The following is a 15,680-nucleotide window of genomic DNA, read 5'->3' on the forward strand; positions in this document are numbered from 1 at the left end:
TGGGGCCCTACTCACTAGCTCCCCACCCCAACCTATGCCAGTTTAGTAGAAGTTCTGAAAGGGACTTCTATACATACATAATGCCAGGAACCCCAATCACATAGGGGGTCTGTTGTACATGCAAAGGTGAGAGCTGGGCTAGCAGACATGGTCTAGCTCCCACTTCAGTGAATGTGGTCAGGGGGTGGGGGTGCCGTAAGGCTATAGAGTGTCCCCACTTATTTTGTTTCTTGAACTACCCTGATTCACAGTTCTGGTTTTCATGGAAAGCACAAACATGGTTTTACCACTTCAGTGTGATGGCAAAACTACGGTTTTCCTCCAGCAAGTGTCAGGGCAGGGAAAGTAATTGTAGAACAGGCTTCCTCAACCTCGGCCCTCCAGATATTTTTGGCCTACAACTCCCATGATCCCTAGCTAGCGGGACCAGTGGTCAGGGATGATGGGAATTGTAGTCTCAAACATCTGGAGGGCTGGTTGAGGAAGCATGAGCAGAGGAGGGAATAATGTGTGAGCTTTTAGGCTCCTTCCAGCTGTATAGCGCCAAACCATGGCGTACCATTACATCTGAACAGAGCCACAGAGGAAGTTAATCTTTCATTACAAATGATACTTGGCTGCAAACATGGGCTCTATTCAAGTGTTACAGCCGTCACATGGTGATAACTGCATGTGGGGAGAGCAGGGAAATGCTAGCTCAACCCCATGCAATTGGGAACCCTGGATAACCATGATTTAAAACCATAAAGGGAGCCTGTTGCAGACTTTCAACCTCCAATGGCGATGCAACAGGGGGATCGGGACTCCATGATCCCAGCCACACACTCTCCACATCGCATGGCTTTTTCCACAGAGCTAAGAAAGGAAGGGATTTTGGGGCACGTGGGGGAAGAAAGGAGTCAGACAAAAGCCTGAGGCTCTTTCCAGGCTTGTTCTCTTAGTGCCAAGCATGGCTTGGCATTACGGCAGAACTGAGCTGCTGACTTTGTAAGGTGCATGGGCATAACGCCTTGCTGCATGCTAGGGAGACTTTCCTTCAGCTTTGTTCTCTCCATGGAAAAGGATTAGTGCATTGCTTAAACTAATATATGAATGAAGACTCCTACAGTCTCAAGCAAGCACTTTCTATTGAAGTACAAATATGGGTAATTCTTAACATGCAGCGTATGCTGCACTAGGGTCATGTGCTAATGGGATTAATAGCATCCACCCAGTGGAAGGAAGGAATTGGGGCATAAGGTGGTGGAAGCAATCTATAAAGGGACACAGAGGTGAGCTGATTGATCCAACAGCAAATCCTAACAGGTTTCCTCTGGGGAGCTCTGCATATATAAAGGTCCTGTCTAAAACAGAGAAAAATCAAAAGAGAAGTTGGAGAAATGCAGAAGTCCCACGGTGTCTAGCCATGGGCAGTTATTCTTTACAGTACCAATGGCACTTCAAATTATACATATAATAAAAATGTAAGATTGTTGTCATGCCACAGTTTGCTTGTTCACAGTTGGCACTGTGAACTACAATGTGGTGGGTGGGTTTGTTGCTTGCAGAAGAACAGCTAGAACAGGCTGCAGCAGACCACCTGTTCAACTGGTTCCCCTCCCTGCCAGCCCCAGAGCCTTTGACCCTGGAATCCAGATCCTCAGGCTGGTCAGCAACATTACCCTTCACCTTCCTCCTCCCTGGCCAGCTTGAAGATCTTCTGCCGCCACCATTGATTAGAATGATAAGTTAGCCCAGGAGGAGCATAGGGAAGAGGAAGACAGCCAAAAAGATCGGCTGGCTAGCCTGGTAGTCTGCTGTTGCTGCTGCTGCTGCTGCAACCAGTTAAGATGAAAAGTCAACCTGAGTAAGGTGGCAGAAGATCCCCAAGCCACTGCTTTTGGCCCCCTTCTCACATTGTTCCTTCTGCTGGGCAAATTCTTCTTCCTACTTGGCTGCAATGACAGCATGAGGTAGCGAACGGGAAGGTCTAAGCTGGGGAGGTTAGAAAGTTCTATGGCAGTGGAGAGTGGCAAGTGATGTTAGCGGGAGCCCAGCCCCCAGTTATGCTTAAGCAGAAAATGAAGGGTTCCTGGCTTCTTAAGAGCTTACCATCCCAACGTAGCATTTGGTGAAGACAGCAGTGCAAGTGATCTATGGTTTGGGAGGTCAAGGTAGAAAGGGGAAAGGGGGGTGGACAAGAGCAGCAAGGGATCAGAGCACAGCATGTTGGAACTAGGTTGACACACATTTCATACGTATGTACTCTTCCCCCCCCCCTCCTCTCGTTACAGAAAAAGTAAGCATTTTGTCAACTTTCATCGCACCCTTCAAGTATTTAAGTCCTGGTGCAGCAAATATGGAAGACGAAGACAATTTAAGTAAGCAGTTTCTCTTCTTCATATTGAGGTGAATAGTAGAGCCAATAGGAAGTTCTGTATCATATGTGTATGTGGCTGAGTACAGATTTTTAAAAAACAAAACGCATTTTGGGTAATGTGTGTCATCTAAGAGCCCATCCAAACTACCATTTCAGCCAAGGAGAAAATCAGGACGGAGAATATCAAAGTGACATTGCCCTGGTATTTTGTGGTCCTCGTGTATCCCTGGTTGCATGGGGCACCCAATAACAAGGGATTGTGGTTCTTCATCCTCTTTCCCTATTGGGTTCTGACCTATGGCATCCTGGCATGTTGTCTTTTGGATTCATCACATAGTGCTTGTTTACAGAAAGCTTTGCAACTGGGAATCTGACACCTTTCAGTAAACAGATGAATAAGAATTGATAGCTCTATATCTGGCAATAGATAAAACCTAAAAGATTCTTCTTATGGTTATAATGAAACATTTTATGATAAGAGGCTATTCATGATAAAGTTAGAAATTATTGAGGATGATGGGTATGCATAAATTTATACTCATGGGAAGTGTATATATTATATACAGTATTATGTTTGTTTTATAAATTGTATTATATTTATATTATATTTTGTGTGTGCTTCTCTCTCTGTGTGTAATGATTATTATTTAGAGCATTTGTACCCATGGTTTTTCCCCCCTGCCATAAAGACTCCTGGAGTGGCTTACATGCAGCCAATTACAGTCCCAGCCCGAAGGCTTACTATCTAAGAAAACATGGCACACAAGGGAAAGGGAGGGAAGAGGAAGAAATCCAAGTCAGGCACCCATTCTTAAACAGTTGTTCTTATAATGCCAGCTGGCAGAGTTCAGAGGTAGGAGGTATCTGATGGAGCTGGTCTTCCAGGAAAGCTGATTGAATGAGCACAATGTGTGTGTATGGAGAGAGAGAGAGAGAGAGAGAGAGAGAGAGAGAGAGAGAGAGAGAGAGAGAGAAGATAGGATACCTCCAGTTATTCAAATGACTTTTGGGCAACTGCACAGGCCTGTTGGCATAAAGAAAAGTCTTCAAGAGATGACACCAAATACCCAACTCCTAGTGGAGGCCAGTTGGGCCTCTGTAACCAACAGAGAAAGAAAAGAGAATTGGCAATTGATTTATACACTGTACTTGTCCTGCCACATTCACTGGCACCAGCGGTATTGACACACAAGCCCATTCTGTTTGGAAGTCTGTGCACATTCTCTTACTCAAGCCGTTCCATTAGCAAAACAAGTGCACTGCTAAGGGGCTAACTTAGCGCTGTAGTGAATTCCTCCTATTAAGTTTCTCTATTAAGAGGGTGAGAGGCAGGAATTCCAAGACCCAATGCAAAAGAACCAGGACCCCCTGAGCCACCCGCTAGTGATGCCCCCAGTGGAGAAGAGGATGCGCAAAACAATTCCCTGTCTGTTCTCTGGCACCTATTTCAATGCATCCAGAACATTGTCATGCCCTCTGCCAGTGACTGCTGGAATATGAGGCTAAGATAAGTCACATTAGATAGAAAGAAAAATTGAATAATGAAGAGAAAGTGGAACCAGGTGGGGAGTGTGTGGCACATTATCATATTCACCAGCCCAGACATTAATTTGTAAGTGTCATCTTACCTTTTTGTTGTAACATGTTGGTGGATTTGGGGGAAGAGGGGAGACGTGCTCCGATCAAACGATGCACTTCTGTTTATTTCAGCATCAGCTGCCAGATGGCTCTTTTTACCAGCTGGAAACTATGAAGGGCTGTCCCCTTAGAAATTATGGGTGAATAAATTTGTCCCTGTGATGTTAGTAATCCCTTTTTCTATTCTGAAGCCTCACACACAAATCCAAGACTCTGTATGCCTAAGGCTGCAACTAACTACACCTTTCCTGGCCAACGCTTCCTTCATTATGCAGAACAGCAGCAACAGGGTGCTCTGATGTGTGCAGGAGAGAGCTTTGTGACTTTCTCATTTGCCCCTCTCATTTCCCTCGGAAGCTCACCTGTTCTGCTACCCAGTCTCCTGGATCTGAAAAAGTGGCAGGTATGAAAGAACCTGTCAGCTGGCTTATCACAAACAGAAGCTGGTAGCTGGGATGCTGGAGTTTGCCCCATTGTCCAGGGGAGCTGGAGGCTCTGGTCTTTCCTGGTTCTCAAGCAGGCTTCCCCTGCTTCCTCCTGGGACAGGTAGCCACATGAGGCTAGCTCACCATTTCATGAGCAGCTCTGAAGTTTCCAGCTCCTTCCCACTTCTGCTTTTGTGGGGGTGATGAACAGGTTTTGGGATCCAGTCAAGAGCCCAGGCAACTGGCCTGCAGGATTCTGGTGCTGCAGCTGGCAGGCTGAAGGATCTTCAGGACCAGTAAATTTCTCAGGGTTGGTGGTGATGCTGCTGGTGGTGGGGTCTCAGGTACTTTCACCATCTGATCAAAGCTGCTTGACTTTGGGAACAAAGTTCCCAACAAAAGCGCCCTGATGCCCAACCGCTTTTCTCCAAAGAGTTCCCAACCCATGTTTGATCAATTGCAGATGAACAGCTGAAACTGAATCTGAGAACATGTCTTTGCCACTTGTCATGGATTGTGGGGGCTTGATAAACTTGATACCGTTGTCTTGACTGGGCAATGGTGGGCAGGGGGGACGATGACAGGTGGATATTCCCATTGCCATGAATATGTTCATCTTTGTTATCACAAACTCCTGTAGGTCTGCCAGGTGGACAGATATAGATGTTGCATCTTGCCTTGGAAGATGCTTGCATGTGGACATCTGTGTTCACAACTGCACATTATTCATCTTCAGTGTATGAGTACATATTTAGCATCCTGGAAGCAGGACCCGAGATCTGCATTTATTCAACTGATCCCCAGCAAAAGCTTTTTTAAAAAAAATAAAAATAAAGAAGTCTCATCAGACCCAGCAGCATCTCTGGTAATATGATATAGCTGCTGGGTTGCAGCCCAGTCCTGTCGTGATCATGAACTTCCAAAGATTGCCTTTCCAGTGAAATTTGTTCTTTCCAACAGTATGTCAAAAAGTGATGGAGGTGAAACCTTTTCCCCTCTGTCCTCAACGTGATGCAGATGGGCAGCAAATAGCCCGCTCTGTGCAAGAAGGGCAAAGAGAAAGAGAGAAATATTGGCAAGCTGGCAGCACGAAATGAAGGGTCTCTATATTCGCCTTTTTGAATCCACTGGCAGCAATCTGACAAAGCCAGTCTGCATTATGAGTGCAGTGAACCTAAATGATTACAGATACTTTCATGGGTGCCCTAAAAGAAGTGTCTGTGGTCTAGGTTTCAGCCTGATAATGATGCGTGAATAGCAGCTGTTTAAGCTGAACAGCCAACACCGCAGTTCAGTGCTTCACTATAATACTTCTGAGAACAAAAGCTGTAGGGCAGGTACAGTGGTACCTCAGGTTACATACACTTCAGGTTACATACGCTTCAGGTTACAGACTCTGCTAACCCAGAAATAGTGCTTCAGGTTAAGAACTTTGCTTCAGGATGAGAAAAGAAATCGTGCTCCGGCGGCGCGGCAGCAGCAGGAGGCCCCATTAGCTAAAGTGGTGCTTCAGGTTAAGAACAGTTTCAGGTTAAGTATTGTCAGGGAACTGCCATCGGAGCCAGAGGCAGAGGGAAGGCTCCAGAGGGATGCCGGAGAGGGTCCCAGTAGGGAGAGAGGCAGCCCATCTGCTGGGGAAGGAAATCAGCGTAGCACCAGTGGAGAAGGGGGGCAGAAGGGGGAATCAGCAAGGGGGCTCCAGGACTTCTCGCCGGAGACCAGCGGGGAGAGCACGGGTCCTCCGCTGCCCACACCCTGCCTGCGCAGAAGACTTCCGCGCAGGGAGAGTAGGAGGAGACTAGGCGTCAAAGAACTTCTTTGCTGGAAGAAGTTCAAGAAACGCCCACTGACGGATTCTGCCAGCCATTGAGACAGCCACGGGTGAGAGGCTGTCCAGACAGAAAGGGTTCACCCAGGTAACCTAGCCAGGAGTGGCGACAACTTATGCACAAGCAACCCCTAGAACCATTACGAGTATGGACCTCCAGAACGAATTAAGTACTTAACCCGAGGTACCACTGTACTGGTAAAAACAAAACCCAGCTCCCCAAATTGACTTCTTTGGGACACATGGAAATGTTGCAAGGACATTTTCATAAGGGAAATACTAAGGATGTCTCTCTTTTTATGCCAGGCCTTCAGGGTGTCATTTCAATTCATGCAACTTGCAAATATACCTTTGAGGTCTTCCTTCCAATCCATGCAGCTCCTTCCACTAGATCTCCAAAGGCAGGAAATTCACATGCCACCCTTTAACATAAAAATGTCCTTTTTGGAGCATCTAGCATGCTGGGGTTTTGTCTCCTTTCATCAACTAAGACACGCATACAGATATTGCACCAGTGCTGACGGGTGGTCAGAAAGTAGGTGGAGTGAGAGCCAACAACCAGCAGAACCAACTCTGGTGGCAATACTGAGACTAAGGAGGAGGGGTCTGACAGGCACTGTCACCCCCTGGAATGGTTCTAAGGAAGTTGGCAGGCAGGTGGGGGTTGGCTGAGAGCAAAAGGAAGTTGGTGGGGCAGTACCCCACTCCCCTAATTGACTAGACCCACCTATTGCGCAGTTTCTTCAAGATTAATATTTGCTTTTCCAGCAGGCATGGTTTTGCAAAAGCTATGGAGAGGCAGGAGAAACAGAGTTCAATTTTCACATCTTCATTTCATACATTTTTCACTTCCTGGAATGTAAACAGGAAGTGGAATGCACTTGTGCTTCCTGTCCACCTACCCACTCCGTTCCAGCTTCCTGACATCCAAAAGCAGCTCCTGGAGGTGGAAGTGACTTTATGGAGCCTCTAAGAAACTAAAGCTAAAGAATCTTTGCACTTGCTTCTGAGACTTTTCCTTGTAAGGGGAGATATCCCGGTGCCATCCTTGGACTTGGGAAGGAATGCACTCCCAAAGTCAAGTTTGCTAATGACTCTTTGGTTTTGCATCTGTTTTGTTTCTCTGTAAAAAAAGCAAGCGAGCAAAGGGTACCAATTTCTGATTAGACTGCTAGTATGCAGAGTAACCTATGTTTAGCAAGAACATTCAGGTACAGCTCTCCATTTGCCAGGTGCTTGTGTGGGAGAAGTAGTTGTGTGGCAAGGAAGAGTCAGTGGTGGCTGGTGAGTGTTGGAACTGGTAGGGCAAAAGGCAGAAAGACCAATGGAAGATAGAGCCAGAGCCTATGAAATATGGAGCCAGGACCAATGGCAGGCACAGCCAACTAAGACCTGTTTTGTCTCCATCATTCTCTCTGAGTTCTAGAAGAGCAACAATGAGGCTAAGGAGGAGGAAGTTGACAGACAGCGCAACCCCCTGGAGAAGGTTGACCAGTCAAGGCTACTAGATGGCCAATGTAGGCTGGTGGAGCCTTAAGGAATGCGCCTCCCGTGGGAAGGGAGGTCACATAGCAGATATCTACTCAGGCATCCAGTTTCCTCACCTAACAATTCCGAGCTTTGTCCACACTTGCTTGAAATATGTGGAGCAGCGCACCTCATCGCAGATGAGACTGGGCACAGTTTGGTCTGCCAACATAAGAATGGTTCTCCTTTGCAGGAGGGGATTGGACTAAGTAGCATTCTCATCCTTCTCGACTCTCTGATTCTAAGCTGCTTATTTCATTGCTTAATTCCTCTTATAGTTAGGAAGCTTTTCCTGATGTTAAATCTAAACCTAGGAAGGCTTGTAAATCACAGGACAATCGGGGGGCAAGCTGTGCCTGGGGGCTGGTGCAGCATGTTTAAGCTGCCCCACTTGTGCAGGCCCCCATGTACTGAGCCTTTGGTGCAGCCTGTCATGTGACGATGCACAATGATATCAGAAAGGGGCAATATTCAGAAATGAGGGCGGGCAGGGAAGCACCAATCTCCCAGGATGTTCTGCTACTGAACTTAAAGTGGCCATTTTTGAACAAAGAAATTTCAGAAGGAGACACCGGCATGAGTTGCCTAAATTGCTCCCCCCCCCCCAGGACATTCAGTTCTGTCACCTGTGGCCTGAATCCACAGAACGGGTTTTTAATTGCAGTATAGTGGTACCTCAGGTTAAGAACTTAATTTGTTCTGGAGGTCCATTCTTAACCTGAAACTGTTCTTAACCTGAAGCACCACTTTAGTTAATGGGGCCTCCTGTTGTTGCCGCACGATTTCTGTTTTCATCCTGAAGCAAAGTTCTTAAACCAAGGTACTATTTCTGGGTTAGCAGAGTCTGTAACCTGAAGCATCTGTAACCTGAGGTACCACTGTACAGGTGTGGATTAGTTGACAAATGCCAAGATGTTTGTTTTATTGTCAACCCCACATCGATTCCATACATTTAAGCTTCCATATAATTGTCACATCCTGTTGTATTTCATTTCCCTCTGACCTGAATGAGTACCACTTGCCTAAGGCCAGGGGTGCCAACTTGAATAAAACATTGTGGGGTCCTAGGTAAGCCCTGCCCCACATAATCAATCACATGACGCAATGCGCACACACCATTTGAATGGGAATGCTCCTATGCCTGGGGCCCTGCTCAGACTGGAAATAGCTCTATTTCTATAATGCCTGGGCACAGTGGCGTAGCGTGGGTTGTCATCACCCGGGGCAAGGCAAGTAATTTGCGCCCCCTAACCCATGGATTTGCACCCCCTAACCCTAACCCCCAGATGTTGCGCCCGGTGCGGCCGGCCCCCCCTGCACCCCCCACGCTACGCCACTGTGCCTGCCAACTGAGGATAGCGTTTTGTGCATCTGGTGAAGTGTCCTGCCCATAGAAGCTTGTGCCAGCATATATCTGTTCATCTTTAAGGCATCACAAAGCTGTGTTGCGGGGGCCGCCAATATGGTGCCCATGTGGGTGCACTTCTGCCCATACATGCCTTCTCTGCTGCCAAGAGGATCCCCTCCTCCTAAATTCCCCCCACCAGAAACTGGGCTTGAGAGAAGCATTCTATTATAACCATTAGACTAGGTGTGGTGGGTGGGTGAGTTTGTGGTACACATTTGCAAAATGGAGAAGATTTTGTAGCAAAACACACACACACCTTTCTCTGTTGTTGTTTTGTAAAATGGGTGCATGTTTCCGAAGGACCCCCTTATCCTTTGCAAGGGAGGCTACCTGGAATGTGCTGCTTGCAGATATTTATAACGAAGCGATCACCACTCCTTTGTTTTCTTTTCCTCCCCCAAAGTTCACGCTGCCTGGCAGCAGAATAACCTTTGAGAGGCACAATAATATCGCTTCAGATGTAGCATGGAGTGTCGGGTGGCTGGTTCTCCTGAACCCTTGTGACCCAGAGACAAAGGCAACGTCATTGTTAGTGGCACATTATAAATAGTCCTCAATAGCACTTCATGATCCACGGGTTAACACCACCATGCATAATGACCAGAAACGGGAATTGAATGGGGAGGTGCATGAGTGAGAGAGAGGGGGAGAGAGAAAATAATAGAAAAAGAATAGAGACACCTAGGAGGAATATGCCTCAGTGACAGAAGAATAATACGAGAGAGCAATAACAGAGGCACCTAAGATGAAATTTCACAAATGCACAGCTAAATACATTTCACTGTTGGCTCAGTCTCCTGCTGCTAAATGAAATAAAACCAAGATGAAGGGACAAAACATTTCTGCAGTCGAACATGAAATGATAGACCTGGTCTATATATCTGGTAAAATGAGATCAAGTCCTGAGTGGTAAAACAAACTGTACCACTTCAGATTTCGGGGGAGGGGGAGAGGTCCTTTAAAAAAAATGCTCTCCCACATTAAAATGTTCCCTGCCAGAAGAAAACTGGTAAAATAGGGATAAAGAGACTGCCAGAAGAAAACTGGTAAAAACTGGTAAAGAAACTATTGCCTCAACTGGGCTTTTTTTCTGTTTACACAGAGGAATTTGCTTTGTCTTGTTACAATGTGGAGCAAGTCAGAAAATGATGCTCCCTAACCATTACCTGAAATGGTATAGTTCGTTCTACTACCTCATCTTGCTGAATGTGTGTTTAGGGAAGCTTTTAATGTTTAATAGACCATTGTATTTTAATATTCTGTAGGAAGCCACCCAAAGTGGCTGGGGAAACCCAGCCAGATGGGCGGGGTATAAATTATTTATTATTATTATTATTATTATTATTATTATTATTATTATTCAGCCTTAGTTTTCTTCTCAAGTTGAGATTTAGGCATCCAGTTCCTTGTTGTGGAGGCTACAGTCACATTCTTCTGCTCAGTCTCCTGATAGCAGCAGCATAGTCCAATCTCAGGCTCAGATCAATCAATCAAATCAAATCGATCAACCCCATGTATATTCCTCCTTTCTAAAGAGACTACCCAAGGCAGCTAACAACCAGAATAATAGTTTTGAAAAGGCAATAAAACCATTTTAGCAGTCAATAGCAACATTTTATTTTCAGAAGTCGATAACAAATTAAAACAAATACCTCCTGAAAGTCAGTAATGAGGGAGATGCAAGCATCTTGCGATGGCTATTTTTGACATCCACTGGCAGAGGCAGTTCGCCTCTGAAGGCCAGTTGCTGGCAATACCGCTTACCTTCCTGTAACATGAGGTTGCAGAATGGGGCCAGCCTGCCACCATGGAAATCTCAACATTTGGTCCTCCAGCTGGAGGGACATGTAACAGCCCTCTCCATCTGGTGGAAAAAGTTTGAATCAAGCCCGTCTGCCAGATTAACCAATGGCAGGCGGGCCTGGAGGGTTGGGGTGAATCTGACTGGGTCCCCATGAGTACTTCATTCAGGTCCGCTCCCTGGGGATAAAAGTGGGTAGCCTCACGCATGGGCACCTGGTTGGCCACTGCTGGACTGGATGGGCCATTGGCCTCGTCCAACAGGTCCTTTTCATGTTCTTATAAGAGCATACCCCATTTTTTCACATGAGAGCATGCAATCTCACCCAGGAAAATGAGCTTTCTTTGGGGCTGCAATCTCGCACAGGTCACGTGACTTGCAGGGGAGCATGGTCCTGGAAGACTCGTGTCCCAGTTTTTCACTTCAACCTGTTGGGGGGGGGATGTGAGAGGTGTTTGCACATTGGGACTGCATGCAGCTATTGCAGGAGGAATTGCGATGTGTTTGCTGCCTGCAACCCATGGCTTTTGTTTACACATGATAGTAAACAGCACATGGCTACACGTCATTGCACTATGCACAAGTCATTTTGCAAGGCCTGATTCTGTGGGCTGATTTAAACCCTACAAAACGCCTTATAAATAGTAAAGAGCAAGTTTGGGCAGATCTTTCTACAATCACAAGGGGATATTACTCTGCACAGATTTGAAGCAAGAGCAGTGAGAAAACTTTCCAATCTCAAAGGGAATTATTTACTTTACATTATCAGAAGTGGTTACTCTGTGTGTTCATGAATGCATATGGAGGCCTAAGAATACTTTTTTATGTTCACAAAGCCATGCAACCAGCGTCATGAAAGTAAGTTGGGGGGGAACAGAGTCTGGAAAAGGCAATATGAATTATAAATACAAATAACCCCCTGTGTTTTCTTATTCAGTGGTGCAGAATCAATACAAATTATTTTCAAACCTGAACAGAGTGTGAAACAAGAACTATCTTTCTCTCCATGCTTTCCAGCTTCAATATCATTATGTACAATAATTGAGTCTGTAAAAACCTATTAGATGAAGAGAGGGGAGAGATATGAATTTCAGGACCTGCCCTGCTTTCCTGTAGACAAATATGTCTGGGAACAAAATAGGTTGCATCCATATGTGTGTGTGGTTGGTGGAAGACTGTGCGTTTAAAGTTAGTGTAGAAAGAAATACATCATCCCTGTGAAGGTACATTGGGCTGGTTGTTCTTCGTTTTTTAAGCAGTGCATTTTCCAAATCAGCCCCAAAGGCCAGGAGATTCAAAGTTAATAAATTCAGAGTTAGTGCGGTGTACTAGGAAGAACTAGGAAAATCCAGGTTCAAATCACACTAAAGCAGCCTTCGCCAACCTGATGCCCTCCAGATATTTTGGACTCCATCTACCATCAATCGTGGTCATCACAGACCTAAACATCTAGAGGACACCACATTGGAGACTACTGCACTGAAGCATGGAGCTCATTAGGTGACCATGTGGAGTGATTTAAAATGGCTGCAGTGTGAAGTCTGTAAGAACAGAAGAGCCTGATGGATCAAAGCAAAGGCCTGCCCAGTCCAGAATCCTCCTTCCTGCAGTAGTCTACCAGATTCCTATAGGAAGCCCACAAGCAAGGTGTGAAAGCATCAGCCCTCGCCCACTGTTGTTTCCAAGCAACTGGTACTCAGAGGAGTCTTAGTAGCCTTATTTTCATAGACACTTAATAGCCTTATCTTACCATGTGGTAGTGACTTCCATAGCTTAACTATGGGAGCATAGTTCAGTTGGTAGAGCATGAGACTCCTAATCTCATGGTCATGGGTTCAAGCCCCATGTTGGGCAAAAGTTTCTTGCATTTCAGTCGGCTGTACTAAATGATTCTCAGGGTCCCTCCTAACTCTATATGATTCTATGACAGGCATTCCCAAACTCAGCCCTCCAGATGTTTTGGGACTACAACTCCCATCATCCCTAACTAACAGGACTAGTGGTCAAGGATGATGGGAATTGTAGTCCCAAAACATCTGGAGGGCCAAGTTTGGGGTGCCTGTTCTATGACAACTATGTGCTATGTGAAGGAGTCCTTCCTTTTGTCTGACCTGAATACCCCACCAGCTTCACTAGATGGCTCCAATATTTCCCTCCCAAGAGAGGGAGGGAAAAAATCTCTCATCACTTTTCTCCACTCCACAGATCATAAGCTATTCAACTGGGAGCTTGTCATGTTGATCATTTTTTTAAAAATGGGGAAGAGGAGTCGTAATCAAGTAAGTATAATAAAGATGGAAATCCTCACCAACTCCCCAAATGAGGTCTTCCCATATCGATTCATAAATATATTGGTGAAATCTCTTTTTCACACTCTTATTCTTTGATTTCACAAAGACACCTATAATGTTGACGGACTTTCTCTTTCCTTTTTGAAACAGGTACGAGCAGTGCAGAAGTAAAGGAGAATCGTAACATTGGCAACCTAGAAGATCATCCAATCACCTCTAACGAAAGGTCAAGGGTGGGCGCTTCCAGTATCAAAAGGAAAAGGCCTCTAGAAGAGGGCAACAATGGACACTTCTGCAAACTCCAGCTCATCTGGAAGAAAGTCTCGTGGTCAGTAACGCCAAAGAACGCCCTGGTTCAACTACATGAACTTAAGCCAGGTTTACAGTATAAAATGGTCTCCCAGACAGGCCCGGTCCATGCACCAGTATTTGCAGTTGCCGTGGAAGTAAATGGGCTGACATTTGAAGGCACTGGACCAACGAAAAAGAAGGCCAAAATGAGGGCTGCAGAACTTGCCCTCAAGTCTTTTGTTCAGTTCCCCAACGCATGTCAAGCTCACTTTGCCATGGGGAATTGTTTCAACCCTTCCACAGACTTTACGTCGGACCAGGCGGACTTTCCAGACACTCTGTTCAAGGAGTTTGAACCATCGACGCACAGTAAGGACTTCTCGGTCTACAACCCAGTTAATAATGAACTGCTTTCTACAGCCTACCGGCACGGGAGGTTGCTGTACCACACCTTGGACTTAATGGGCCACACCAAACAAAACAAGCGCAAGATGGCGTCCGCCGCTGAGAGCGAAAAGAACCCAGTGGTGTTGCTCAATGAGTTGCGGTCAGGACTGAGGTACGTCTGCCTTTCGGAGACTGTGGAGAAGCAGCACATCAAGAGTTTTGTGATGGCTGTAAGAGTGGATGGGAGAACATTTGAAGGCTCGGGACGTAGCAAGAAGCTGGCTAAAGGTCAAGCAGCACAGGCTGCGCTACAGGCCCTCTTTAACATTCGGCTGCCCAGTCACATTCCCAGCAGGAGTAAATGTAATCATTTGCCACAGGTGAGAACTCTCAGGTAGCCACCGCCCAGCTGAAGGAGTTCTTTGAGATTAATGTGATTTGTTGTTCTAGCCCTATATGGTGACTTTATCAGAATGCTCTCCTCACCATGAAGTAAGTAAAACCCATCTTCTCACAGAAGCCGCACACAAAGACCTTTGCATATGCTTCCATTATTACCTCATTAAGAGCCATAATATGGCTTATTTTCTAAAGAGGCAGCAGAGAGTACAGAAATTTGAAGGACCGTCAATATTTCAAGCACAGATTGTAGCACAATTGCATGTAATGAAGGCAGAGATCTGCTTCTTTTTCTTCTTCTTTTTTCGTTGTTGTCAGGGTGTAGTGTTTCTTAAGGGAATAACCAAAAGTAGCATTATGATATGGCGCCCTTGTTTTTTATTCTATCAAGTTGTGTTTAGAGATAAAGGGGACATCATTCTTAAAAATAACCCATGGTGCACAACATGCCTCTCCCCGCCACGATCTCATCCCCAGACGATTCTGCTTCTGGCAAAGCTTAAAGATCTTTGTGTGTGGTTGTCAAATGTCTGACTGAGAGAAAGGAAAATATCTCTACAGTGTCTTGCTGATTATATGTTTTATGTGGACCGACACATATAAAAAAAGCAAAAATATACAGCAGACGTTTATGACTGCTGAATCACAGATAACAAGCTGAACAGGCTTCTGTTCTCACATTTGGGAAATGCTGCTAGTTTCAAGGAGTCTCGCGTTTTCCAGATAGTAATGTGAAATATATATGTCTTGATTGGTTAGAAGGCTGTAGAAAGATTTAGTAGGCCTGAATGTCGTCGCCTCCCTTCTCTGTTCAATGTGACCCACAGTTCTCATTTCTGCCATGTCTTATTGTACTTTGGCCAGATTTTCCATACAAGTGGGATTTCCTTTGTTTTCCTTCACCTTTTGAAGAGAGCGGTTGGAGAAAGATAGGGCACTTGTATGTACTCTCCCTGACCTTCGTATGGGCTGTCTCTGAAGTCTTTCTCGTTTATTGCTGTTGGTTGTTCTTGCATATTTTCGGAACAGGATTGTAAGTTGGCACTTCAAGAGTTAAAAATGGGATTTGGAATCCATACCTTCACCCCCAAAAATCGTTTTCTTAGGAGAGAGCTATACAGTCATATGTTTCGCTTGCTGCTGTGCATGATGAGATCAGTGTGCTGTGGAGAGGGGTTGTATGGTGAGCAGTTTTGCCTTGCAGATAGGAATGTAAAGAGGAAGCAATTTCCACCCCTTCATCTGTTCATCACAGTCAACACTGTTTCCGTTCTGCTACAATTCAGCTTCCACTAAAACTTGTTATTTGTCTTGCTGCCCATGATG

General features: G+C 45.6%; 1 protein-coding gene across 7 annotated transcripts in view; it reads left to right on the forward strand.

Annotated features, from left to right (window-relative positions):
- ADARB2 (adenosine deaminase RNA specific B2 (inactive)) overlaps positions 1 to 15,680 on the forward strand; it is a 363,889-nt gene that overhangs the window by 242,040 nt on the left and 106,169 nt on the right. For 5 of the 7 annotated variants that reach the window (XM_081931677.1, XM_081931678.1, XM_081931680.1 and 2 more), the window contains 2 exons: positions 2,274 to 2,360; positions 13,428 to 14,335. In XM_081931677.1, coding sequence (XP_081787803.1) covers positions 2,274 to 2,360; positions 13,428 to 14,335 — 995 coding nt within the window. The remainder of the gene's footprint in view (positions 1 to 2,273; positions 2,361 to 13,427; positions 14,336 to 15,680) is intronic. The other 2 variants (XM_081931679.1, XM_081931683.1) reach the window with 1 other exon arrangement.

The sequence above is a fragment of the Podarcis melisellensis genome, assembly GCF_964234715.1.
Source record: "Podarcis melisellensis genome assembly, chromosome: 12".
NCBI lineage: Eukaryota > Metazoa > Chordata > Lepidosauria > Squamata > Lacertidae > Podarcis > Podarcis melisellensis.